At 37.7% G+C, this 26433-nt stretch overlaps 5 protein-coding genes and 1 long non-coding RNA gene across 12 annotated transcripts; 4 read left to right on the top strand and 2 right to left on the bottom strand.

Annotated features, from left to right (window-relative positions):
• Positions 1–1074: 1074 nt before the first annotated feature.
• On the bottom strand, positions 1075–3949 carry Gale (UDP-galactose 4'-epimerase). 2 transcript variants are annotated; one of them, XM_076815945.1, is made up of 7 exons: positions 3533–3949; positions 2999–3140; positions 2674–2792; positions 2313–2603; positions 2063–2243; positions 1699–1983; positions 1075–1623 (listed from the first exon to the last, which is right to left on the bottom strand). In XM_076815945.1, the coding sequence occupies exons 1-7, from the start codon at positions 3551–3553 to the stop codon at positions 1571–1573; spliced, it is 1092 nt and encodes a 363-aa protein (XP_076672060.1). In that variant the 5' UTR covers positions 3554–3949; the 3' UTR covers positions 1075–1570. The 2 variants fall into 2 exon arrangements, with proteins under 2 accessions (XP_076672060.1, XP_076672061.1); XM_076815946.1 differs by having other exon boundaries at positions 2999–3145; positions 3533–3948.
• A 1162-nt stretch (positions 3950–5111) lies between these two features.
• On the top strand, positions 5112–7616 carry LOC143371086 (ubiquitin-conjugating enzyme E2 J1). Its single transcript, XM_076815949.1, has 5 exons — positions 5112–5495; positions 5843–6048; positions 6828–7018; positions 7108–7225; positions 7297–7616. The coding sequence occupies exons 1-5, from the start codon at positions 5459–5461 to the stop codon at positions 7543–7545; spliced, it is 801 nt and encodes a 266-aa protein (XP_076672064.1). The 5' UTR covers positions 5112–5458; the 3' UTR covers positions 7546–7616.
• Positions 7617–7804: 188 nt separating this feature from the next.
• LOC143371087 (uncharacterized) lies at positions 7805–12990 on the bottom strand. Its single transcript, XM_076815950.1, has 7 exons — positions 12852–12990; positions 12624–12675; positions 12492–12538; positions 12375–12408; positions 12074–12180; positions 11894–12006; positions 7805–11819 (listed from the first exon to the last, which is right to left on the bottom strand). Exons 1-7 carry the CDS (start codon positions 12905–12907, stop codon positions 11557–11559), a joined length of 672 nt encoding a protein of 223 aa, XP_076672065.1. The 5' UTR covers positions 12908–12990; the 3' UTR covers positions 7805–11556.
• Positions 12991–13296: 306 nt separating this feature from the next.
• On the top strand, positions 13297–17687 carry LOC143371076 (ectonucleotide pyrophosphatase/phosphodiesterase family member 5). Of its 6 annotated transcripts, none has more exons than XM_076815931.1 (10): positions 13297–13419; positions 13735–13973; positions 14041–14287; positions 14639–14737; positions 14843–15206; positions 15292–15501; positions 15571–15825; positions 15907–16003; positions 16783–16854; positions 16994–17687. In XM_076815931.1, the coding sequence occupies exons 2-10, from the start codon at positions 13861–13863 to the stop codon at positions 17103–17105; spliced, it is 1569 nt and encodes a 522-aa protein (XP_076672046.1). In that variant the 5' UTR covers positions 13297–13419; positions 13735–13860; the 3' UTR covers positions 17106–17687. The 6 variants fall into 6 exon arrangements, with proteins under 6 accessions (XP_076672046.1, XP_076672045.1, XP_076672043.1 ...); XM_076815930.1 differs by having other exon boundaries at positions 13338–13457; XM_076815928.1 differs by lacking the exon at positions 13297–13419 and adding an exon at positions 13483–13626.
• Positions 17688–18631: 944 nt separating this feature from the next.
• Positions 18632–19512, top strand: LOC143371096 (uncharacterized). Its single transcript, XR_013085970.1, has 3 exons — positions 18632–18851; positions 18957–19255; positions 19314–19512. It is a non-coding gene; the product is annotated as an uncharacterized LOC143371096 (long non-coding RNA).
• A 216-nt stretch (positions 19513–19728) lies between these two features.
• Positions 19729–25983, top strand: LOC143371083 (venom serine protease Bi-VSP). Its single transcript, XM_076815947.1, has 7 exons — positions 19729–19857; positions 20257–20342; positions 23300–23596; positions 24557–24856; positions 24950–25051; positions 25149–25300; positions 25549–25983. Exons 2-7 carry the CDS (start codon positions 20276–20278, stop codon positions 25702–25704), a joined length of 1074 nt encoding a protein of 357 aa, XP_076672062.1. The 5' UTR covers positions 19729–19857; positions 20257–20275; the 3' UTR covers positions 25705–25983.
• Positions 25984–26433: the final 450 nt, after the last annotated feature.

Below are 26433 nucleotides of genomic sequence, written 5' to 3'. Positions count from 1 at the left end.
ATCTCTTTCGACGGCATGTTCTCCTGTTACAAAGCCCAATTTTGTGCATTCTGAAAATTTTCGCCAGATTTTGGCCAATATATCAGGAGAACATGAAGTGGAAAGAGGTACACTAAATTTCAGAACAGTCACTGTCTCAAAACATCTGCGCCACTTCTCGCTCTTTGATTTGCTCTCCGGAGACGTTACTTTGTGCCATCTCTTTCGACGGCATGTTCTCCTGTTACAAAGCCCAATTTTGTGCATTCTGAAAATTTTCGCCAGATTTTGGAGCAAAACCGGAAATAACATAACCCAAACGTTTATCTATCTCTTTCTATCAGTATTTCTCTCTCTTTCTGTCAGTAGTTCTGTCTCTTTCTATTAGTATTTCGGTCTCTTTCTTTTTACAGTTTCTTGCTCTCCCTACTTCCGGTTTAGACCCAATTGCGTCGACCAATAGAAAACGCGGAACACATTTTCCGATCACTATGTATAGCCATCCAGCGGCGACATCGGAAAATTAAAGCGTCCTGCTTGTTCGGCGTATCTTTGTCTTTTTCTAAGTAACAGTTCCTTTCGCTCTAATCGTTACCTCCTCGCGTCGTGCGCTCCTGCTACTCGCGAGCGTGAAGTATCAGACGCGTATAATGGAAGTTGGTGGCACGCCACTATATCTATCCTTGTCGCTCTCTCTCTCTCTCTCTCTCTCGCACGGTCCGCGCTAACTACCTCCTCGTTTTTCGATGTTCCTGTTAACTCAGGAGAATTTCTGCTCAGATTCCGAATGGTTTAGTCCCCATTATAAGACGTTCGAATGCAATGAGAAACGGTGATCTGTAATGCACGGTAAAAAGCAATAAACTAACGATATTGTTGCATAATACCGTGTAGAACGAGCGACAGTGGATCTCGGTGGGGTGTAGGGTGTAGGGTTCTTCAAACGAACATAAAAGAATTCTTTGCATACTCCCAAGAGGCAATTTATTTCTCAGATTTCACTATCAGATAGAAAGCAGCGTTAGTCGTTGCGCCGAAAATTAAATTAAAGGTAGTTTATCAGTCGGTTGGAAATGCTGAATGAAAAATTCACTATTATTTGTAAAATGGCTTTCATTCATAACTATCACTTTACAATTTATTCATTAATTAGTAATTATTGCACATTATAACAGCATATACAATATGCAATTTGTAATCCGTACTTATAGATAGTTCGACGTTATGTTATTAATGTATATCACTTTATACAGCTGGTGCTGCCGCGCTATGCTCAATGTTATGTGGCACAATAATTTAAGATTGATTATTATTTTGTATAAAAATCTAATGGTCTTCGGTTTACAGTTAAAATAATCAACGGAATGGATAGTGGAATGTATACGTAGTATACTTCTTTCGAACCGATTTTGGACTTTAAGGTTGTTGAACTTACTTAACATTATGTAAATATATATTTATCTTGCGCTTTGGTCTAAACTTTGGTAACTAGACACCACCATGGCTTATGTTTGAGTAGTAAAAAACATAGAACTGGCATTCTTCAGTATGTATAAAAATTTTCAATCGCTGAACTTTTAGGCGGCTGCGATTAACATTTGTAACCGTTTGGATTACTTTGTTGCCACTTCCACGCATCGTCGCCTATAAAAAATTGTAAATTAGATATGAAATATCAATTGTATTAAAAGGTAGCTAATCGTCCGCGAAATAACTTACACATATCACTTATATCTTTGGTGGCTCGCCAACCTAATTCCTTATTAGCTAAACTAGCGTCTGCGTAACTAGTGGATATATCTCCTGGTCTACGTTCAACTATTTTACATTCAATTCTTCGTCCTGATGCCTTTTCAAAGGCTTGTACAACTTCCAGCACCGAATAACCCTTGCCAGTGCCCAAATTTATTGCTTTGAATCCAGTTGAATTCGAAGTTTTTTGGTAAACCATTGCTTTCACGTGACCCGCCGCCAAGTCCATGATATGAATATAATCGCGTACACCTGCGAAACGTACAAAAAGTTTTGTGATATCTCTAAATCGTTTCTCGTTTCAGAAAAATGTGTTTCTTACGCCACTCACCTGTTCCATCAGGAGTATCATAATCATTACCATAAATATGTAGCATTTTCCTCTTTCCAACAGCTACTTGAGCAATGTAAGGCATTAAATTATTTGGTACTCCATTGGGATCTTCTCCAATCTGTCCAGAAGGATGAGCTCCGACTGGATTAAAGTATCTTAGAGATATTACAGACCACGCCTAAAAGCAGCAACCTTGTAGCAAGTACTCAATCGTAATTTAAGCAAGAAATAGAATAAAAGACGGTACATTGTCTGAAGCGCATAAATCTTTTAGAATTTCTTCGACCATGAATTTCGTTTTTCCATAAGGATTAGTGCAGTCACCAGTCTTCATGCTTTCATCTAATGGAAGCTTTTCAGGAGTGCCATAAACAGTGGCACTACTCGAATAAATAAAATTCTTTACATTATACTCTCTCATAACTTCCAACAAATTTAGAGTTCCAGTAACATTTGTTTTATAGTATTCTAATGGCTTTTCACAGGACTCGCCCACAGCTTTCAATGCAGCGAAATGAATGACGCAATAAAAAGTGTGCTGAAATATAACAATTCACTCGTTAGAGTCGCATACTTTAATCAATGCCGAATGAAATGCTCAATTTTACCTTCTTAAATACATCTCTCAGTTCGTTGATATTTGTTATATCACAATGAATAAATGAAATTTCCTTATCTATCAATTTTTCTACCCTCAACAAACATACTGGCTTCGCATCATTGTTTCCTACGTGCAGAAGAGAGAAACAGAAATAATGACACTTGTGTTAATCAGTCCTATTTGTAACGACGACTTGGATTATTAAGGTATATACATCATGTGTATTAGCTTAATGCATACAGTTAACTTTTCAATGCATAATTCTATGCTTGCTTTACTGTGACCAGTTGGAACACAAGTGTTCTCCAGCAATGTGTTTTGTTACTCCTCACCTTTATAAGCGTTACTAAGGCTGTCTATTACCACCACCATAAAACCTGCCTGGACTAGTTCCAACACAGTGTGAGAACCAATGTAACCAGCACCTCCCGTCACCAGTACATTCCAGGGTTTGCTTGCCATTGTTTTTGCGTGCTGTTCTAATTGTTAATTTTTAATATTAAGTGTCTTACAAATATCATACCTCTATTGTATAAGAAATAATTAATATGTTAGCCAGTATCATAGCTTCAGAGACATGCTAATGCACTTACGAATGCTAACAAGCAATTCTAACGAACTACAAAATATTGGTCATTAATACTTGTGCTATAGACAACTTTGTTCTTTTTACAAGATTATAAGATAAGAAGTGCAGGTTTTATCATAACTACAATGTTTATTCACATAAAAGATTGTCTATCTAATTCTATTTACACAAATTATTATAGAACATATATATATAATAATAATTTTGTATATATATATATATACAGGATTAAAGATTCATAGTAAAAAATTACATTCTGTTATAAAAAAGTTTCTACCTGAATGTGACACGTAGGCATTAACCTCGCTCCGGAGCCGTGGCAGGTGCACTAACTTTATCGTAATACAGAGTCGGCAGAAAAAATTATGATCCACGATAAAGTTACGCAATCCTGACACGTCATTATGTGCTTCACATCATTTCACGTGGGGAGATTGTAATCGATTTGGAAATGATCAACGAACTACCAATATATTTCATTAAAATTCTTTGAGGTTATCTCCCACGTATGTGTCATACGTCATCAGTGTCAATAAAATGGTCCGCTAGTCCGAATTCAACGAAGATGTAAAAATACATATAAATTTCGTGTATTCTGTACTGCGTGTACGCGAAAGGCCCGCGTTTGAAAATGAACAACAGACATTTCTATCGGAGTAATGTCATCCACATCCCACATTGTCCCACATCGAAGAAGTGGAAAAAAACCTTACAATTTACAATACATCGATCGTAAATAGATAACACAACTTAATCCTCGACCTGCGACTATAGATGACCACAGACGAGGTATAAAATAGAGCAGCACTGTCCAAGCAGGATCCAGTACTATTTATATACAATTATTCCGTTGCGATGCTATTACATTTATGGAAACAAAACCGAAAATCATACAATAAACTTGTTTTATTTTCTGGAAATTAAGTATACTGTGTTTTTATTCACCCCTATATCTTACATTTCGTATATGTAAGCTACGGCTTCTCAATTTAAAATGCGTGTAATTCAAGCGTGTAGTTTTACAATTTACCGCAGCATGACAAATGACACCACCAGTAGCCCCTACTAAAATGGCGGAAACTGGCGATACACCTTCCGTCTTTTACTTCAACCCCCGCATCCTAAAGACTGCTCTAATGCTCCGTCCTTCAGGTGCAAGTTTGCAGTGTAAACTTTACACTTAGAGTAATCTCTCAGAACGTCGGTACCTATTTCAGTTCGTGCGATATGGTGCGACCAGGTGCGACACGACTCCCATAAGATGTAAAGTCTATCCTATACTCAGGGGGGCCAAGCTTCCCTCTTACGAAAGTTGAAGCAGAGTTTGTAGCGCCTCCTACCAATGAGGTGCGTACTAAACTGTGAATGTGTGAATTGGTGTGAATCGGGACGTATGTGTATGTGTATACGTGTAATGTACCGTTTACTTTAAAACCTGTCCACGGATCGTCGCGCCAGCGACACGTATGCAGCAGATAGAAGGATAAACATTGAAATTGAATATTTCTTCTTTTCTTAGGAAAAGAAAATATATTCAATTGCTTTGTATATCCTTCTATCTGCTGCATACGCGTCACTGACGCGACAATCCATGGTCAGACGGCCTTAGAAAGGGTAAACCAGGGAAAGTGAGGACACTTCCTCGTGTCTGCGCCAAACATTTCTAAATGACGACGGTCGTCATGGTAACATTTCGCCAACGTCGAAAGGTTGTGTGTCGTGCTCACTGATACACGTAGGTATGTTTGTGTGATGTACCTAGCGCCTCCTACCAATACGGTGCTAACTAAACGGAAAAACTTCAGCCAAACAAAGACGGCTTGGTCCCCCTGCCTATACCTCGTCCGCAATAAGACATATTCACTAGGCAAACTTCAAACGACCGCACTTAGTCGCGCGCGCGCGCGCGAGCACACGATAAGCGCGGCTACTTTCACATTATTTTTTATGCGATTGTATGTACTCGCCGCTCCTATTAGGCCACGTCAAAATTCACATCGTCGTCGTTGCTTCGTTACCGCCGCGGGAAGCGTGATTCCTATTTGGATGATCAGGGTGGCCCGAGGAGGAAAATGTGAAGAATGCATAGCAACTGGACACGTCGATGCATCGAGGCCGTCTGACAAGTCAGATCGCACTCAGCTCGCATACTATTTTTATTCCACCTTTTTAACGTCGTCCTCGGTACGCAACTCTCTTAAAAATGTCATTCGAAGGGAAATACAATGCCAAGAGCCCAGGTAAGTTGTCGAGAAAATCAAATTCCATTAGTGGTCGAAACATTGCCTTCATAAGTAGCAAACGTATTTCTTTGCCTCTTTCTCAATGCACAGGGAGGCATTATCTCTGTGAATGTATCTCGCCTTATCTTCTGACACTTGCCACTGATATTTTATCTTCAATATGTAACAGTCAAAGGATACCGAACAGATCATTTTGTATGATAAAATGGGTCCGGTAGCTATAGCTAATAGTAGACATTATTCTCTGGCATATTACTGCCTGCAATTATGCTTAACTACTTCTTACGAGGCAATGTTAAGCTACATGTTAATAGCGTGACGTTACGTGGGAAATTAAATTTCAGCTGTGAAGAGATTGATGAGAGAAGCCCAGGAGCTTCACGAGGCTACGGAGGAATATTATGCGGCTCCCTTGGAAGATAATCTCTTTGAATGGCATTTTACGGTACAAGGACCACCGTCGACAGATTTCGAGGGTGGTGTTTACCATGGCAGAATCTTGTTGCCCCCTGAATATCCTATGAAACCTCCGAACATTATACTATTGACAGTAAGCGACTCTAATGTCAAATATACAGTGGCGGACGAAAGAAAGTTTACAACTTTTTAAATCGCATAACTTTTTTAGAATTGCTCCAAACGACATGAATTTTTTTCGAGAAGTTAGAAGGATTAGTTCGCTAAGTGACGTGTTTCGTCGTTTCGAAAAAAAAAATGCAATTGGTGGGAATAGCAACAAAAATATTAAAGGTTGTTTTTTAAACTTTTTTTTTTGAGACTATAATGAAAATTCAAAAAACCCATTTGTAGATTGAAATAAGTTGTATACATGCCTAAAATTTCATTAAAATCGATTAACGTTGCTCTGAGCTACAAACCCTTAAAGATCGCAGAATAAGGTCGAAAATCGCTGATTTCGGGAATTTCCGCGGTTCTCAACCTTATTCTGCGATCGTTAAGCGTTTATAGCTCAGAGCAACATTAACCGATTTTAATGAAATTTTAGGCATGTATACAGCTTACTTCAATCTACAAACGGGTTTTTTGAATTTTCATTACAGGCTCAAAAAAAAAAGTTTAAAAAACAACCTTTACTATTTTTGTTGCTATTGCGACCAATTGCATTTTTTTTTTCGAAACGACGAAACACGTCACTTAGCGAACTAATCCTTCTAACTTCTCGAAAAAAATTCATGTCGTTTGGAGCAATTCTAAAAAAGTTATGCGATTTAAAAAGTTGTAAACTTTCTTTCGTCCGCCACTGTATTCTCCGCTTTTAATGATTAGATGTAATGCCAAATAGCTACACTAAATGTATCCTTTTTATAGCCAAATGGTCGCTTTGAAATCAACAAAAAGATATGCCTCAGTATCTCTGGCCACCATCCCGAAACATGGCAGCCTTCGTGGAGCATCAGGACAGCGTTATTAGCTCTAATTGCTTTTATGCCAACGCCAGGGAATGGAACGATCGGTTCGCTGGATTATAGTAGAGAAGAAAGGCAGAAACTTGCAAAAAAGTAACCGGCACAAATTTTCAGACAGAGATATCTATGTTTAAATATCGTTAATTTTGTACAACGTATTTATAAAAATTACTTTGATACAGATCATTGAACTGGCAGTGCGACACCTGTGGGAAAGTCGTTGATCTGCTGTCCAAAACCACTACTAGAAAACCTATTACAGAGGAGGAGCAAACTATGTTGAATACGATCGCTTTAAAGGTAAGTTCGCAGCAGCGTTGTGCGGAATGTCGATAATCTATGTCAGGCTTTTCAAGGAAACATATTTATAGGCTGATGACTCCCCTACATCGGACACACCGTTCGCAGTCAGCGCAGATGGTATTTCAGAGAATGAACTTAGGCAACGTAACGTTGAGACGACTTCGGCCGAAAACCAAGATCGGCAACAATCAGACGTAATAATAAACCAACAAGTAGAGACAATGTCATCCTCTAATGATCTATTTTGGAGCATTCTTATTGCATCTCTAGTATCGGCGATAATTCTACTTGTCCTGCGGCGGCTGTTTCTTGTTTAAATTATTCTAAATGTACCGAAAGTTAGTATTGTAAGTATGTTAACGAGACGAAGTAAATTTTATACACGTTTTATTTAGCATTTTTAAACATAGAGAAAGTAACAGATTTATATATGTTAGAAATAATCTGTTTCCCATGAGAAAGGGACACCATACATGTACATGGCAGACACGGCTGCACCGATATTCCCACCTTAGTACATATCTACGTCACTCGTACAGCGAACTCTTCATTTTATCGTAAAAGTTACTTTGTTTCTCATAGGCGCGAAAACAGTGAAATTCTAAATCGATTTGTTAAATATCTTCTTTGATCGGCTGTATTTACTAGTCCTTTTTTTAACTCTCATATTAAATCTATACTTGCTACGTTAATCTTTAGTATCGAAGAAATTACTGATTGCATTTACCATATGTATACGTATACATCAATCGTAGTTGATAACTTTTACAATTAATCTTTACTTTATAGCTGCACACAAATTACTCGAGAATAACTAATCGAATAACTTTCGAAGAAATCATGCTATGTTTGTAAAAAGTGTTTGTCAAATAATTTTCAATTAAATCTATTTCGCGATGAAGCTCGCAGCTTCTCTGGAACTACGAATCCCCGTCGCTATGGTTTCGAATTACAATTATGTAATTTTTCCTTTGTTGCTTATGTAATTGTAGATAATTCGTATGTTAGAAGAATTGTATATAACATATAAAAATTTAAGATTAGCTACACGAACTATTCACTACGTTGTACTTCACGCAACTGTGCACATATGAAAAGCAAGAAATATACCAGTTTAAAAAAAAATACTTCTAATTGCAGTACAAATATACCACCAATTTATTCTGTACTTTCTGATCGTATTATATAAATGAAATTTGAGGAACAATCATTAAAATACCATGTTCACAAAATGTCGATCTTGTACAGTCTATAAATAATTTGGAATCGATTAATTTTGCTACGTCTATGTACAACATTTTGTCAGTCTATGCACATTCTGCATGCATTTGTACTTAATTAAAAATATAAAAGGATGCCTAGGAACAAAATACAATTTTCCCTTTTCTATTAGTTCTTGCACATATGTACATAGAAATATAATAAAGTAACTATTTATTAAAGCATATAAACACATTGGTTTTTAACATCTATTATTATAGAATAACATATATGTAATAACATATACATATACGATAGCTTTATCCACTTTCACATTTAACTTTATGTTCGAATGTTAGATCGATATGATATGATCCTTTTCAAGTGTTCATTCGTCTTTCAATTGATTTGCAAATAAGAGTCTACCACAAAACGTGTGATACTTCACGGACAGAGAAATCATTCTTAATTTATTGAAAATCGGTAATTAAAATCCACGCCATTTATTGCATTCACTGCTGTATGTATAATCGTACAGAAAAATTTAGCTGAATAAAATGTTATTCGTACAACGATAATAACTCTATTCGATATGCAAGCGAATGGTGCATAGCGCTGTTTTTTTACAATATCGTAAACGCAATATGACAATGAACGTTTGTACATGAAGTACAAACGACGTCGTTTTAGATTATTATGCTAAGCGTAGATAAAGATATTCTTAAAGCCAACAATGATAAATTTTGTTCACAATTTCAAGATTGACGGAATAATTATAAATTGTCCTTATACACGTAGTACGTGCATATAATGCCACTAGATATCTCGAGTCGATAAATACAAATCAACTCTGTGATTAATTTAAAATAGCTGCTCAATTAAGCCACGTTAAATGTACAAATGTAATCGTAATACAAAAATTAATCATTCTGGTAGAAAATAGTACATAGCTGTGAGGATACTTAATACTGAAAACACTTTTGGTCCCTATTATCTTAGAGCACGTAAAATTTTGAAATAAAATACTTTTTGGACACTTTATACGCTACTAACTAGGAATAAATATGAAAAAGCATTCTCTTCTCGTTATTACTCACTTTTCAACTAGAGCCTTGACTAAAGGAATGAAATGACCAGTCGATAAACACATTTCGTATGGAAAAGCGTTCTCAGCTTGAATTCCATAAGTTTCTTGCCAATACTGTTTATTACACTAGAATCATCAATGTATCAACTTTACTTAACTGTTATATAAATATCATATTCATCGTTTCACCTTTAATATAGAAACAGATTGCAAGTGTTTTATAATTCTTCTTTTCTTTTGTCCTTTCAAGCACCTCTCCAACCTTTCGCATACTAAATAATATACATGAAGCTACTTATTCGTACATCGGACACAATTCGTACTTAAGATTACTAACTTAGATATCAATGTTAAGCCACATATGTCTCGCGCAACTAATACCTCTGTGCGTTTAACATGCAATTCAATATAAAGCTTCACCTTTGGCGCTCCCAAAGAATCTGAATTAGTTTCCTCGAATTGAGATAAATTATAACCAGAGACGCAACCTATCGTGTGCATGCATATAGCCATGGCACTGCGTTATTAAATAACGTACTGCAGCATTATTATTATTCTCATTATCATTAATCTTATCGCTACCTGTACTATTGCTGTATAGATTTTGATTCGCTTGTAAATTATCCAGAGACTAATGACATTATATTTTTTATGCAATTGTAATGTAGCTTACCAGCAAATGCAATGAAATCGAAATTTAAAGTAGCATTATTAGCAGTTACGAATTGTATATTTTATCTATTGTAAGGCAGCCTATTTCGGTTTAAAATTCATTCACTTCGATAATGACACAGTCTATCTAGAATTGTAACCTAATTAGTTCTTTTTTTGTAATAATTTAACTTCAGTAGAAATATGTTTTTGTACACTCAAGTATGTATCAACATTAATATTATACCAGCACCACCATCCTCTCTTTCCTCTATCAATCTCCCAAAGACTCTTAAAATTTTATCATGACTAGACTTATGCAGACTATGCGATAGTCCCTCTTGTATAAAATACAGCTAATTTAAGATACACTAAGCATCAGAAAGAAATCCTTTTTCCCGGGAGAAAGCTGTTTTTTTAAATCCACTTGCAAAAAATATATTGCATTTATAGCGCCTGATGCACTTCACATTTGAATTTCTGCCTTTAATTTATTTCTCTCTATCTACGTTGAATTACAAACATAAGGATTTATATACTGTTGCATACATGATATGCATCGTTTAACCATTTGAAGCACAATTGGCCATTTATATAGTCTTTCATGCTACTTGCAACAGACATTCTGATCGTTAAGAAAGTAACGTGAATGAAGGTTTATCATACTTACATTATCTATACGTGCTTCAAAAGGTTAAAGTAGTATGCTATGACACTATATAATAATATTTATATTAAAAAAACGGTGAGATCAGTAATTGTTCACGGTACGTAAAGATCAAATATGGAACCTGTATCCTCAAAGGAAAGTATACGTATCGAAACTAGATAAAAAAATTGAGATTCATAAAGTAGAATGTAAAGATTATTAATAGGAAGAGTGTTATTGTCTCGTGAAAGTAGTATGAAATGAGGATCAAGATTCTAGGTTTTTCTTGTAAAGTTTTTTGATGACACAATTAATGCGGCACAAGAAACGCATTGAAAGAAAAAGAAGAAGAGTGAACCTGTTTAAATCTGTGAGAGAAAAGCATATCTTTCCATCCACTTGAGTGAGGCTTATATAGTCGTGCAACAATAAACGAACTTCACCTTTGTTTTAATCATTGGCATTCTTGTTTTACAATAAACTAGTGAAATATAGTGCCAATAATATATCTTCCTATTAAAATTCTGTTTTAATTATACTAGATTATACATGTATGTGTATATTCCTTGAAACAACAGAAATATATCATCGTATTGTTTCAACGACACAAATATTGAAACAGTAGAATCTCTTTTTTTTTTCATCCTCTAAAAGTATCTCATATTTTTTAATTCTGTTGTGTACCCTTTCTTTATAATACAAAAATACAAACAATCCTGTGAATTATAAATACATTATTTATCAGCTAGTACTAGTCCATTCACCTGTCTCTTTTAACGCTCTATCCGTTAATCTTTCTATCTCAGTCAAAAGCTGTTCAGTCTCTAAATCGACACATACCATATCCGCCTCAACGGGATCCCATTCTAAACTATTCGGCGTGGACACCCTGGACCAAGGAGATGCCGTCAAACTAGAGGGCTGACTATTGTTAATCGATGTATGCGTCATAGAACCATCTGTGCATTCGACATTATCATCGTCCACAGCTGGCACAGGCATTCCTGAATAAATAATACTCTCGTATATTGTCTGGGCACACAAATTCTTAGAATGCGCTAATAAAAAGTCTTATCACCTTCGTGCTCCCATTCCAGATCTAACGAGGACCCAGGAGTAGAAGATACACAGGCTTGTTGTTTCATTAATGTTCTTGCGTCGAGAACTTGAAGCGAAGTATCCAGTCCAGAGCTGAAACATTGTTTTATTGTATTTGTCTTATTACATATTCAGCAGTTATAAATGTACTCCATTGTACCTTGTAGAAGCATTGTTCCTAGAATTTAATCGGGCATATTTGTTAGTGCCCTTTGACCATGCCCCATCTTCTAACAATTCCAAGGTTACAGGAACTCCGTGTTTCTTCTACAAATACATCGCGAAATCTAAATAAACGCTCTTCGAACATCAAAGTATGATTTCCCTACTTAAACAAACTTCATGCAACTGTATCAATAAAGAATCTTATATAATACTAACGCAATCAGTAACAGAATAAGTACATAGACTTACTGTTCCGAGTAAAGTATACAAAGATCTTAATAATCTAATCCAATTACCTTGAAACGATTTAAGGGGAGAAACGATAACAGGCTATCCGGGAAGCATAACAATGAAGCGTACGATTAATACAATAAAAATGAAACACTGCCGTAAAGCTCAATACAATCCCTTACGTTTTTGATCCTCTAGATTGGTCTGCATCTCCTTTGTCATCGATAAACTACAAATAAACTGATATGCTTCAATTATCCTTTACCATACTTAAAAGTAAAGAAACAGCGACGCTGTTACAAAATACTGTGTACCTCAACTTGTTCGTCTCCTTGGAAAGACATACTGGTGTGCCTTTGGTAAAACCTTAAATTCAAATGCAGACTGCGTCAAAACACAAGAGGGGTATGCGAACACGATGGAGAAAGCATAAACGTCCCTGGGAAAGGTCTATCGGAGGTAATGGGATGTGTGCACAAGGAGTGGCGTGATGATATAGAAGATACATTTTTCCATTTGGAAACAAGAAGCATATCGCTAACCTGTATGACAAGGAGTCTGTGACTTTGGAAATGCAGCGGCCGAAACAGGCCCCCATGACCTGTTAACACACGGCGTATCGCCGTCATCTAACTGATATAGGCGTTCAGATATCAGTATTTAATTCCACGTGATACGTGCGAAGGGCAATGGGAAGGAATGAGGCCCTTCGTCGCAGAGCCGCCAAGATATTAAATGCAACTCATCGCGCTCAAACGCCAGCGTCTGTCAAATCGCACACTCGCGTGCACTCCAGTGCATGCCAGTGCACTCCTACTGCAGTTTGGCACGGCACGCTTGCGTACTTATTGTCAGCCAAGCTCGCCAACGTTTCGGGCACAAAAGAGAATCATTACCCTTTTGACTATGCAGAATAATTGAAGGTAATTCCTCTTCCACCTACAATTCTTGCGCACAGTTTATTTGCACGTAAGCAATGACGTCTACCTACTCGGAAGGCTTTGAAAAAATTTTTTCTGCTGACCTTTCCGACTGATTGCTTCCACTTCGTTTATTGGTCATGGCCCCCGATGGCCCCCACATGGCTGGGTTACGTGTACAGTAGAAAGGGTAGTTGTCATTGCTCTGTGGCTCTATGCAGTTCTATGGTTTGTGAGAAATGAGGAGATACCGAGTGTTTGTGTGACAGTGGTAGATTGTGGTAGAAAAGAATTGGCAGAGGTTTCTAATTTTTATCCTGCATGACTAACATGTATCTGTAGTTGCAGTAACTGGAGGAAGCTTTTAAGAGATGACCAAATCTGTGGCAATGAGACTGTGCGCGTGATTTGAAATTGTACTTTTATAGAGCTTTGGTAAAAGGCGAAGATTAAATTCTGATTGCGACTGTTACTACTGTACATGCATTTTTATCCGTCAATTTAGATAAAGGCAGACTCATGACTGAGATGGTTTTAAAACCATCGAGCAACTAGCGCGATGACTATGCAATGAAGAGGATAGCGTTTCTTCCTGTCGTGGCTCGAGATAATTAAGCACAATACAGTCGTCATGAATTCCATAATCGTGTTCAGCTTGATGTTTATAGTTCTACTTAACGTCAAAGACGGACTGCTGATATCCCAACATCCGAAGCTATTGGTGGTCTCGTACGATGCGTTCAGGTACAGTTTACAACTATTGATTTCTCAACTCTTTAGAATATATGTCGATCTGTTTTGTGCTTTACAGATATGACTACTTTAATAGAAACCTGACACCCTTCATGAATAAACTGAAGCACGAAGGCACATACACAGATTATATGATGAATGTCTTTGTCACAAAGACATTCCCTAATCATCATACTATGGCCACAGGATTGTACGCCGAAACACATGGCGTTGTAGATAATGAATTTTACGATCCTGTTTCAGGAAACACAACAAAATACTCGTATAATCTGTATCATTACGATAATAGAGTTCTTCCCATCTGGGTATGTGAGGAATGATAGGCATCGTAGCATAAGAATGTGTTCATGAATGTTTCCTGAAAATTTGGGACCGAAATTCGCAAAAATATCGAAGATATAGTGTCTCATATTTCGATATTTTTGCGAAATAGAGTCTCAGATTTCAATATTTTTGCGAAGATATAGAGTTTATATCTTCGATATTTTTGCGAATTTCGGTCCTAAATTTTCAGGAAACATTCATAACATATTAAACACTGAAAATAAGAATTTTTATTTTTATCTTTTTCGCGTATTTCGATATATGTATTTCGAAAATAAGAGCCACCCTAGTGTCCGTGCATGCTTTACATAAAATTCTTTCACGTGCTATAGACTGTTAACGAGAGAGGAGGTCCTCAAAGACGAAGCGGTACAATGATGTGGCCTGGTGGAATATACAAATACCAAGGAATTTCTCCTACATTCTCTCAGGTATTTCTTTATCATTGAATTTTAGATAATACGATCAGTTGTGATCTGATAAAATAGTGGGAATAATTCCTCTTAGTTTAAATTATATAGAGTTTCTCCTTTTAGAATTATAACGAGACTCTACCTTGGGAAGATAGAATAGATGATATGATATCATGGTTTGTGCACCCCATACATCCAATAAACTTTGGAATAGTATATATCGAAGAGCCAGATTATCATGGTCACGCGTTCGGAATAAATAGTCCCGAATTTGACGATATTCTCAGGAAGTTAGACAACATAACAAAGTATTTGCACAATAAAATAGAATACCATGGTTTACACGATCTCAATATCATTCATTTAAGCGATCATGGAATGGCGTCTGTTAAGTTAGATAGGATAATAGATCTGACAAAATATATTAACAGTTCTGACTACAAATTTGTGGGTACTTCACCTGGATTACATATCTTCCCTAATCCAGGTACAGTTAATTCCCTTTATAATCTCGCTCAGTCTCTTTAAATTATTTATGAGAGATATACTACAAATTGAACTCTGCTTCGTAGGCAAAGAAGAAGTAATTTACGATGCGTTAAAACAAGCGGCAGAGAAGACAATGACGTTCAAAGTTTACAAGAGGGAGGAGATTCCTCGGAAGTATCATTATGGAAATAATACTCGAGTTGGTCCCATTTTTGTTATTGCTGAAGTTGGATACGCGTTTCAGAATCTTCTTGATACGGTGGAATACTATAAAAAGAAATTCAATATTACAGGTAATCTGGTGTATCTTGAACAATGTATTATCGACTCGAGTTTGAAATTTATTTTATGTTTACTTCCAGTGAACAGCGATTCGGAGTTTGGCCTGCATGGCTACGACAATGCTGCGTTAGAAATGCATCCGTTTTTTTTCGCAAAGGGTCCTGCATTCGTGCCCAAGTGTAAATTGGAACCCTTTAACAATTTAGACTTGTTTCCCTTATTTTGTAAAATACTCGATCTGGAGTGCCCCGCAGTAAATGGCACTTTATCCCACGTAACTAAATGCCTGAAGAAGCATCAGCAAGAAATCACAGTCATCGCGTATCGAATGATATGTAAGTAATGGTTATCTCGTGTTGACTTTCCTTGTCGGAAGTATACACATAGTTTCTACTTAGAATCTGTTATCGATTCAGTTGTAGCCACCACTATCTCGATGACAATGGTGGGAGTCATTGGAGGAATAGTAATGTTTTATATGAGGAAACGACGATTGGGATCAAAAAGTTACAGGTAAGTGGAACAATAGATATATTCCATCTATCTGTCGTGAGCAAGAAAAGAGCAAAGTACATTCACGAATTAGAGATGATTTTGATGAATTTCTAGAGTTTAAAAGTTCAATTTTACGAAGCATCGTAATAATATAATATGGATATTTTTAATTTTTCAGGCGATATTATCCAGTGGACGGATAATATGTATAAAATAACAAGCAATAAATAAAATAGATACATTTACATAATATACACAGTTAAATAAGAATGACGACATACTAAGAAATAACACCGTTACGAAGAATAAACAGAAATAATATTAATTTTTTTATTTTCAATAAATAAAATCTTATTTTTTCAGACTCTAAAGAGTAGTGAAATATTATTATAGGGTTTTAATCTTTTTAAACGACTAACAGTCTAGTAATTATTAGTACATACTAATTCACTAATTATACAGTCTTTGGAATTTATGCAGAAGCATGTACAATTTTATACTAGCTTTCATTAGGAAATTTTACTTGTAATACTTTAGTAAAGGATGCGCCTAAGAATTTTAAATCTTTCGATTATACATTAATGCACAAGAAAATGGAAACTAAATTTTTAAACAAGAAATAAAAGAAATTTCTCATTTATATGTTCACAAGCGAATACCTCGACGAAAGAATACTACGAAACTCGGTTACTTATTCTCCTCCAATAATTCCTGTGGCATTTCGTTTTTAATTTTTTTCTCTTCATATCCGACGATGCAGCTAAACAAAATAACATGATTCGACTTTTTGTTTTTAGAAGAATACTGGAAGATTTGGAAGCACAATACCATTGGGATGAAAAACACGATTTTCGAAATGCTACTTGCAAGTAAATTTACAAAGACTTGTTTTCAAACTTTCACTTTCTGCTTCTTGTTAAATAGGGGGTTGATTTCTTCTTGTTTTTATTAAAAAAAAAAAACAAAAAAAACGAGGACATATAATAATTTATTTATTTCTCTTTCCAGATTAAACCATATCGCGGATTTATTCATAATTTCATGCCACACGAATAATAGACACTCGTACCAAAATAAAGGGAACATTAAATACAGGAAATCCCTTTTCCACTATAGGTGACACATGCTTCGATATTATATGGTCACCTATACAAACACATATAAATGAGAAAATACTTCTGTAATAATGAAACTCGATATACTCAGAGAAATTTCTGAATAGTGTACATAAATATGTGAACAAACATATTAGTCTGTATAGGTACTAGGTACAGATTTCTCTGAGTTGCCATTAAACGCTTCCCACGAACTTATTACTTCAGATGGCATAATTAGGCATTCATTGCAATAATTTCGTTTCGCGAATAGAATGTAAGAAGTAATTGGCTAGGGAGATACAAATTGCCTTTCCACTTGTACTGTTGCTAGCGGTATAAGTAAAATTTTAGAAGATGTTATGCACGAATGAGTACCCAGTGAAATTACTTAAACGAGAACGGAACAAAGTAACTGATATGCATAGTATTACTTCAGAACATAGCAAACAACTCGGCATGTACATTGCTATGATATTTTATGACATTGCAGTTGTAGATCGGATGACCATTTATTACATGATTATACACCAACTGTATAATATTCAGATTTACATATTTCAAGTGTAAATAAATGCTGTTACAGCCAGACTTAAAGTTGACTTTAATTTGCATTCATTTTATTATAACATTACCGAACTCTACTCCCAAGCAGCATCGGACTTGGTATAGTATCCGCAAAGATATAGCGACGTCGTAAAAGTGGTAGCGCGCGTCTGTTTACATGTTTCGGGAGTCGGAACGAGCGAATTGACAGATATATGGGCAGATAAGGAGCTCGGGCTTCACTCAGGGCTCAGGGCATGTGGCCTGAGACTCAATTCCTACTGATATTCCTACGACCTCGCTATATCTTTGCGGGTACTATAGCATTTACCGTGAGTACCTAGAAAATTTTCAAAATAACTTAAAAGACTATAGCTTCTAAATACAACTATTAAAATCCAACAGAAATATTTACAAGTTAGCACGATAAAGGTGGGAAACTTTGCTAGCATGCCATGGCAGGTGACCCAGACCTTTTAATACTTTGGCCATTGAGAAGCAAGTCAGGCTTGACAAAGTTATGTCATCATTGGCGCTACATCGCCCGCCTGACTGTAGTCGACCTATACAATAATCCATTACACAGTACTAATAATTTAAAAGCATCTTCTCCCTGAGAACAGTTAGAAAACAAGCGTCACCGCCACTTCGCGGGGAGAAGGAAATAAATGACACATATTACAGTGCGAGTAAGAATGTTTCAGCAATAGGATGGAACGAAATATAGGGGCAAAATATCTTTTTTATTATTCGTGACTTCTAATAGTGAGCAAACGTTGTCTTTCATAATGTTATTTAAGCTGTGAAGGTTTGATTTTGGTCAATGAATTTTTTGAGGTGCCGCAAGCCAGTCAAAAGTCACACAATCAGTAAATATGAATTTTTGAATGGCTTGCGGCACCTCAAAAAATTTGTTGATCAAGACCAAACTTTCACAGCTTAGATAACTTTATAAAAGGCAACTTTTGCCCACTATTAAAAGTCACGAATAATAAGAAAATATTTTGCCTCTACATTTCGTTCCACCCTATTCCGCACTCGTGGCGGAGTCATTAATCACGGGAAAATAGATAACGGAGGAGGTCTTTGCGTAATTCTAACATTATCATTACAGTCGCAACTTTACACACGTATGTATCTAATTGTAAGATTCGAATAGGATAACTTATGTAACTGGTACAGGCAGAGGAAAAGCTGTTGCAGCGCAGAACGGTCCTGCGCGTCAAGTAATTACTCCTTTAAAGAATAACACCCATTGCGAATGATTCACAGTCGTCAAAAATATCCCCCTATGCGTATCTCTGTTTTTACAACTAAGTTATTATGCGCAGCTTCGACTTCCTACGAATAATACGAAACTGTAAACTTAATTATACTCGATTATCCGAAATATTTCACAATGACTCGGGCTATTTTCACGAACGGCCACATAATACCACGGGAAGTGTTTAATGGCTTGGTCGACATCCCATACGAATTATGGAAACCCCAATTCATCTGGGAAATACCATCGGGCAGCAGCGTTGCGTCACCTCTTTCCATGATTTCAATGTCGCGCCAGACGGACCAGAACTTCTCCCTTGTTCCAGATCGAAGGCATTGAAGTCTCCGCATATCTCGGTGCAAACAGGTATTACTAACTAATTTGCAATCATCTGTAATATACCTCATAAAATTTTCCATTGCAGAACACCAGCAAACATGCGTGCCTGATTCAGGATTTCGAAAATCGTAAATTTCACGATGTACGAATGGACGTTTGCGAAGACATCGTAAGTTCAGCCGCAACGAGGAAGTGCAATTTAAATTTCGCGATCTATGAAATGTAGTGGCACCGTAATAGTATTTAACACGTTTGTAATTCTTCCAAGTAAACCGACATCTTTCTTTATCGATCGAAATTCCCGTTCCTCCACTTTTTTCCGTGAGCTATCGATGTAAATTGCGCTGCTTAGAACAAGACGCGATAAACTTCCCTCGCGTATGCGTACTTTGTAATCACAGAACTACGATGTTTTGAATCTTTCGATAAATAGCGCGGCGGGATAATTCGAAGAGAAACGTAGGAGTGGTTTAGTTCGAAGCGATAAAGCTGTGTTAATCTCCGGCGAGCACACGGTAATTCCTGCGCTTGCGTCAAGCATCACAGACGAGGAATTGTAAAGTTTTCTTTAAAAAGTATGTACCGTTGACGCGCGGCTCTCAGTTGACCGTCGAGCGCGTTCGAAGAAGGTTCGTGAAAGTTACTCCAAAGAGTTTATGAACAGTTCAGTGAATGGAAATGAATTTCTCTTCAGATCGATTAAGATTTCAAGCGCAGAATAATTCAACTAAATCGAAAATACATATAACTTTTATGTGACGCGCCACGCGGAAACGGCCACCCACGTTCCATTCTTGTTTCGCAGAGTTCTGAGTGGGAATAATTTGATAAATTCAGTGCGAAGTGTCAGAAATATCTAGTCACACTATCTGCGATCGCTTCTCAACGATATTCGCCGCTCGTTCGTTTCCTTTTAATTCATAAAATTCCTTTTTATCTCGGAGGAGCCACCGAACTCTAAGTCCACGCGTTTGCCACCAGCTCCGTAGTCCGCATTTTATGTCGCTCCATGATATTCTTTATTCTAGGAAAGCCGAGAAATCCAAGATGCTGTTCACGTGTTTGGCGTTAATAGGCTTGCTACATCCACTGGTCCGCGTGGTATCTGCCCAAGGTTTGCCCTTCGAATTCCTTTTAAATTAGCACGAGGTCCATAGCGCGCAAAGTTTCTACAGCTTCTCTTCTTCGAAAAATCGTTTCCACGCGATCGAATTCGCGATTGCTGAATTAAGCGAAGCGCGTTACAAATCGATATCTACTTACGCGGGAAATATTGACACAAGAGGTGCCTGCGAGTTCCGGTTGAAACTCAGCGTACGCTTCCTCAAATATTGGCCCAGTGTCTGATCGACGCGTGTCTTTCGTTCTCGCGCGGCTCCGAGGCCTCTGAAATCATCGTGGTGCGAAAGCGTTAATTCACGTCAGTTGGTCTCTAGTCTGTTTTGCAAAGCGAGAAGAGAAAGGATCGGGGAATCCTCTTGAGTTGGCGCTCGGCTCTTGGAAACCTTGAGCGATCTCTTACGTACGATCGTCCGAATACGATCAAGGCCCGGACCTTCGAGATGACACAGTGAAATGTGTTCACCGACTCTGCGCAGCTGAAGAGGTCGAGTAGTGTCAATGCTGCTTGGGTCAAGGTGGCAGCAGATTAGGATCGATCGCGGGTCCATCGTAGACCACCGCACCGCACATCTGGTCGTTTATAGGAATGATCGCGAGTTATTCATGCATGCACGCTTACAAGTTTGCAATGGAATAAAGATTTATTAGCGGACTAGTTACTTATGAACTTCATTGCTTGTTCAGGGATAATTACGCACCCAGAGGGAGGGCCAAGGGGCTTTAGCATTCCCCGAAGAAGGGGCTTTTCAAAAAGAAAAGAAAACTGGATTTTATTTTTTAAATAAATTTTTATAATCACGTAATGAATTTTAGGGAATTTGCATTAAATATATTTCATTTAAGGTGCAGATTTTCCCGCAGTAACGTAGAATGGAAATTAAAGTACCGTTCGTGGTTTTGAAGAATTTTTAAGCGGGATACTATCGAGGAAACCTACTTCACGCGAAAACGATTTTCCGCACGCCTGATCTTGCAATTAACGGTCTCCTATTATATTGTAATTTACTTCTTCACTTGATCCGTCGCAATTAAAATTCATAAGCGGCTTGTATTTCCGCCTCGCGATTCGCGGATCGGGCTAATCGGCAGCTGGGAAATTACTACGAACGCTTTGACGGTTTTACTATAAGCTGCCTAGTGAGAGACCATTGTGCATCCATTAGTTGATAAATTCGCAATGTTGATTTAGTGTTTTCTCGATTGTGTGTACTTGCCTGGAGCGCATCGATTAGTGAAATCCACGTTGGGACAGGCAAGCCTGGGATATTAACTTTATGTTGGATTGTAAATGAAAAATTACGTACTGCAGAAATGCTGTGCATACTTCCTTGTATTTTCTGAGAATCGAGAAGATGCTGGTAAATAAGCAGAACGCTGCTAATAGCTCCACTTCGCAATTAACAACCTGGTGTTTCGCCTAAGGCCACAGGTGCTCGTAATCAGAAGAAAAATTGCTAACGGTGTGTTAACGGCTGAAAAAGTACTACACATTACGACTTAAATAGTTATTGAATAACAACTTCTTCCGAATATGATATTTTATTCGAGTCAGCTTCATTGATATTAACTCAACTTATTCTTGGAACGATTAGCATCTGCTAACTCAAGCACACGTGGGTATTTCGTGGCACAGTCCATCGACAGTGAATCAATATCATTCGTTTGAACAATTTCTCAGCTTACTAATCGCTTAATATTACTGTAGGGGAGACCGGGGCTAAATGTTCCGATTTCGATAAAAACATAAAAAATGACTGGAAAATAATGTAGTTATTCTCTTCACTATTGACTAATTTCTTGTTAAATTTATTATATTTTCTGATTTTACGCTTGTATTTAATATATTGTAATAGGTTTTTCATAGAAAGTAATTTATTTGTGGCTGATCTAAGCGGAACTTCTTACCCCTATATGGGGCAAGTTGTTATCGCATTGGAGTAAGTTGTTACTAAGATATAAGAGTTGCCTTTTAATGAAATATTTCATTTTCTAATGAAATCAAACAGAATTTTATTAATAATGTTTATTTATGAAGGTTCTGGCCAACAAAAATTTATTATCTTTAAAAGAAAACCAAAACGAAATAATAACCATAAACAATAACTATAATCTACTAATCAGTCTTACATTCAACTGTATGTAGGTACCTACTTATTGAGATTGGTACTTGTAGCCTACTGTGGCCTCTTGTCCACATTGTAGTATTTTAATAAATCTCGATAGAATCATGTGGCAGATATTGAATCCTCTACCGACAGATTTTATTTATCTTTATGCATTGAAGTCGTGTCCCTTTCCGATTGAAGTCGTGTCATGTTTTATGGTAACAACTAGCCCCTACCGAAACATGTAGCAATTTGAGACACTATTCTTCTTATACATATATTCAAACGATAAACACTATTGCACCATGTTCTTAAATGTCATTTGATTCATAAAAACGAACCAATCTATAATATCGACGTTAAATAATTGAAATAGACCAAAAAATAATGATAGAAATTTTTTTACTTATCTGCTACGCGACTATAGGTGCCTGCTTACAACCACACAATTCGCTGTGGCGGACGCGAAAAAAATAATTTAAAGTACAACGCTCTTTTTATTTTGAAGATAGAGTCGTCGGAACAACTTACCTCCGAAACTTTTAGCCCCGGTCTCCCCTAACACAACTAAACATCACGTAACAACAAATTTCTAAAACGACAGATCGTAGAACCGCGATCTGTCACACATATAAATATCCTTTAACATGTGAAGTGTGACGTGTTCATTTACATAGCTTCGACAAATGTATTCATGAAGACTTAATTAGAAATTTCCATTTAAATAGCATCGCGACAGCTGGATATATTTAAAAACCTCACTCACAGAATCCTCTCCGAGCAAATTCCTGCTTCTGGAATAAACTCGGTCATTTTAAAAGGGACTACCTTAAAATGATTTCAGGTCAGTCGTGCAGCACTCCGAACTCCGAGGGAGGCGTTTGCCTCAACATCAGAAGCTGCCCGCCGTTGCTGAATCTCTTGCAAAGGGATGGCCTCGCGGCTGGCGATTATCTCAGGCGATCTTTATGCTCCTACCAGGACGGAAATCCGATCGTGTGTTGTCCCGTGAACAACGCGAATCCTCTTAGAGGCGGTAAAGTGACGCAAGACAGCCCCTATGGACCGTTACTTCCGCCGCACTGTGGTTTTAGCAACGCCAGCCACACAAAGGTGGTCGGTGGTGTGCCATCCAAACTAGGTATCCACTAACATCATGTACCATTCACATTTCTTTTTCTTAACAAAGCCATTTCTCATGAAAAGCGAAGTTTCAAGTCGTTGGGTGTACCGGACTTGTGAATTAAAAACTGACGAGTCTCGTATTCAATAGAGTTAGAGAGTTGGCAGAATATGAAAATTACGCACAGTGTCTTCGCTAACAGATAGTATAAAATGAAACGAGTTATTCTACGTGAAAAAATAGCAGAAAAATCGAGAGTAACGAATGTTAGTTATTAATGTTTAAATGCTTGCATCAGAAACGCCTGACGCACGGCAACTCGGCGGTCAGCGGCGCACGTTGTACGTGGCCTCACTGACCGCGCAACGCGCAGCGCTGATCGCCAGGTTGCCGTGCTTCAGGCGCTCAAAAATCCGAAACACATCAATAATTAACAAGGGAACATCCTGAACCCAGAAATTCAAAAAATTCTGAACCTTCGTGAATATGTAGGGAATTTCCTCCTGATTCACGATGCAATTTTTATTTACTGCCTAAATTCATTTCAATTAACTGTAATTGACCCCTGAAAATTCGGTTATTTTCCAATTTTGTGCGATAACTCGGGAACTGTAAAATATTTTTTTTTACCAAATGAGAGATCTAATTAAAAGAAGTAACTTTTGTCTTGAAACATTTTTTCTGTATCTTACAGTTCGCGAGTTATAACATACAATCGGAAAATAGCCGAATTTCCAGGGGTTAATTTCACCCCTTTCGAGTGAAGTTAGACAGCAAACAAAAATTGCGTTGTAATCAGCAGGAAATCCCCTATATATTGACAAAGTTCCAGAATTTCTTGTATTTTCGAGTTCGGGATCTTCCCTTGTGAATAACGAAGCCTCTTCATTTTCGTCTTACTTTGTCGCGTGCAATCACCCCATTTTGCTGTCCACCATCTGTCGCCGAACACCCTGTAAAACAGCTCTCGTGCTTCAGGTGCTTGGCCCTGGATCGTCGCCCTCGGATATCGCAGCAGGAACAACCCTTCAGAACCAACATGGCGTTGCGGAGGATCCCTGATATCCGCCAGGCACGTCTTGACCGCTGCCCACTGTGCATCCCTCGATACTCTGTACGTGGTTCGAATCGGGGACTTGAATTTGAAGCGCGACAACGATGGGGCTTATCCAGTTCAGTTGGAAATCGAGGAGAAGATCCTGCACCCCGCGTACAGTACGGCAGCGTTCGTGAACGATATCGCGGTTCTTCGGCTGGTTCAGGACGTGCCGTTCTCGGGTAAGGTTCAGATAAGGATTCAATTATTCCCTGCGTTAAAGAATGCAAATGAATACGATATAATGTTTGAATGAAATTTTTACATCCCCTCAGAACATGTGTACCCGATTTGTCTTCCCGTGGAGGATCCCGTTCGAAGCAAAGACTTCTTCCGCTCCTACCCATTCATCGCTGGGTGGGGATCAGTTGGAGTCAGTGAGTAGTGATGTCTATTCGTCATCCTAATGAATTTCTCTGTCCAGAGTGGAATTTCTTACGGAGAGCTTCTCTCGGTTTTCACTTGCTTCCACAGATGGATTATCCAGTGACGATCTCCTAGAGACACAAGTGCCCGTGGTCAGTAACGAAGCCTGCCAGCAGGCTTACTCTAACTTCAGTGCCGCGGTCATCGATCATCGTGTGCTGTGCGCTGGATACGCGCGCGGTGGAAAGGATGCTTGCCAGGTAAGCAGTGTATTTATCACGGATGAAGTAACAATTCCGGGGATGATTCATACTGTACAACGAAGGTGAGAGAGTATATTATATTGCGGCGGAAATGAAATTATTAATTCTTGCAAGGGAGGATACCATTTTTATCTTCAATTCACTTTGGTCTATTATAATTTATAAGGGCAGGTGCAGATGTTTCTATGTTATACGACGAACCTGACAGTAGGGGCTTCTTTTGTTAATTTTTACTATTGTTTTAGGGTGACAGTGGAGGGCCACTTATGTTACCTCAACTACGCACGTATTACCAGATAGGCGTCGTGTCTTATGGCTACAAGTGCGCCGAACCTGGCTACCCTGGTGTCTACGCTCGAATCACCGAGTACCTCGACTTCATTCTCTCAGCACTGCGATAACCCGATCGACAATTAACAACGATCATGTACAGCGTGAGAGGCAGCTTGGAGCTCGAGTATCTTGTACGCTTCGAAACATGTACATAGCTTTAAAATGCACGAGTTTGGATTTCTTACTGACTTTTGTATACGTGAATTTTATAAGAAGATATGTGAATAGGTATTACATGCCCGATGGAAGAAAGTGTTCAGAGAATCTCGAAGATAACTTATAAGTTCTTCTTAAGTCAACTTTGGCAACGACCTGTGGATTACAATAAATAAGTAAAATAGATTTAATTACAAGAGTTTCATTTATTCCTACACTCTATGAAAAGTATCATCGCAAGTTAAAGAAATTCTTATATCTAACTAAGTAGTAACATTTGCCCTTGGATTTGCGAATGATTTTCTACTTCGATAAACGTTAATGCTTATAAGCATTGCAAACTAGTAATTATAAATTAACTGTCTTTTGCAATCCATCATTAACGATGTTTTAATCGCAAGTGTTGGGTCCCAGAGTAGATCAGCAATCCGTTGCTATCTTTCCATCAAATCATTGAACAAATTTAGGTCTTTATGCTGTGTAATAACATTACGTATTTAAACCCTCGGACATTGACGGAAGCTTTATTTGCCTACGCGTTATCCGCCGATCGGGAGAAACCGTCGAGGAACCCTTACCGAGCTTTCGAAACAGTATTAAGTAATCGCTCGTTCGACACGCTACTTTGCTTTCACTTGCAC

Source organism: Andrena cerasifolii, chromosome 7 (assembly GCF_050908995.1).
Source record: "Andrena cerasifolii isolate SP2316 chromosome 7, iyAndCera1_principal, whole genome shotgun sequence".
NCBI lineage: Eukaryota > Metazoa > Arthropoda > Insecta > Hymenoptera > Andrenidae > Andrena > Andrena cerasifolii.
This window is presented reverse-complemented; position numbering and strand designations above follow the sequence as displayed.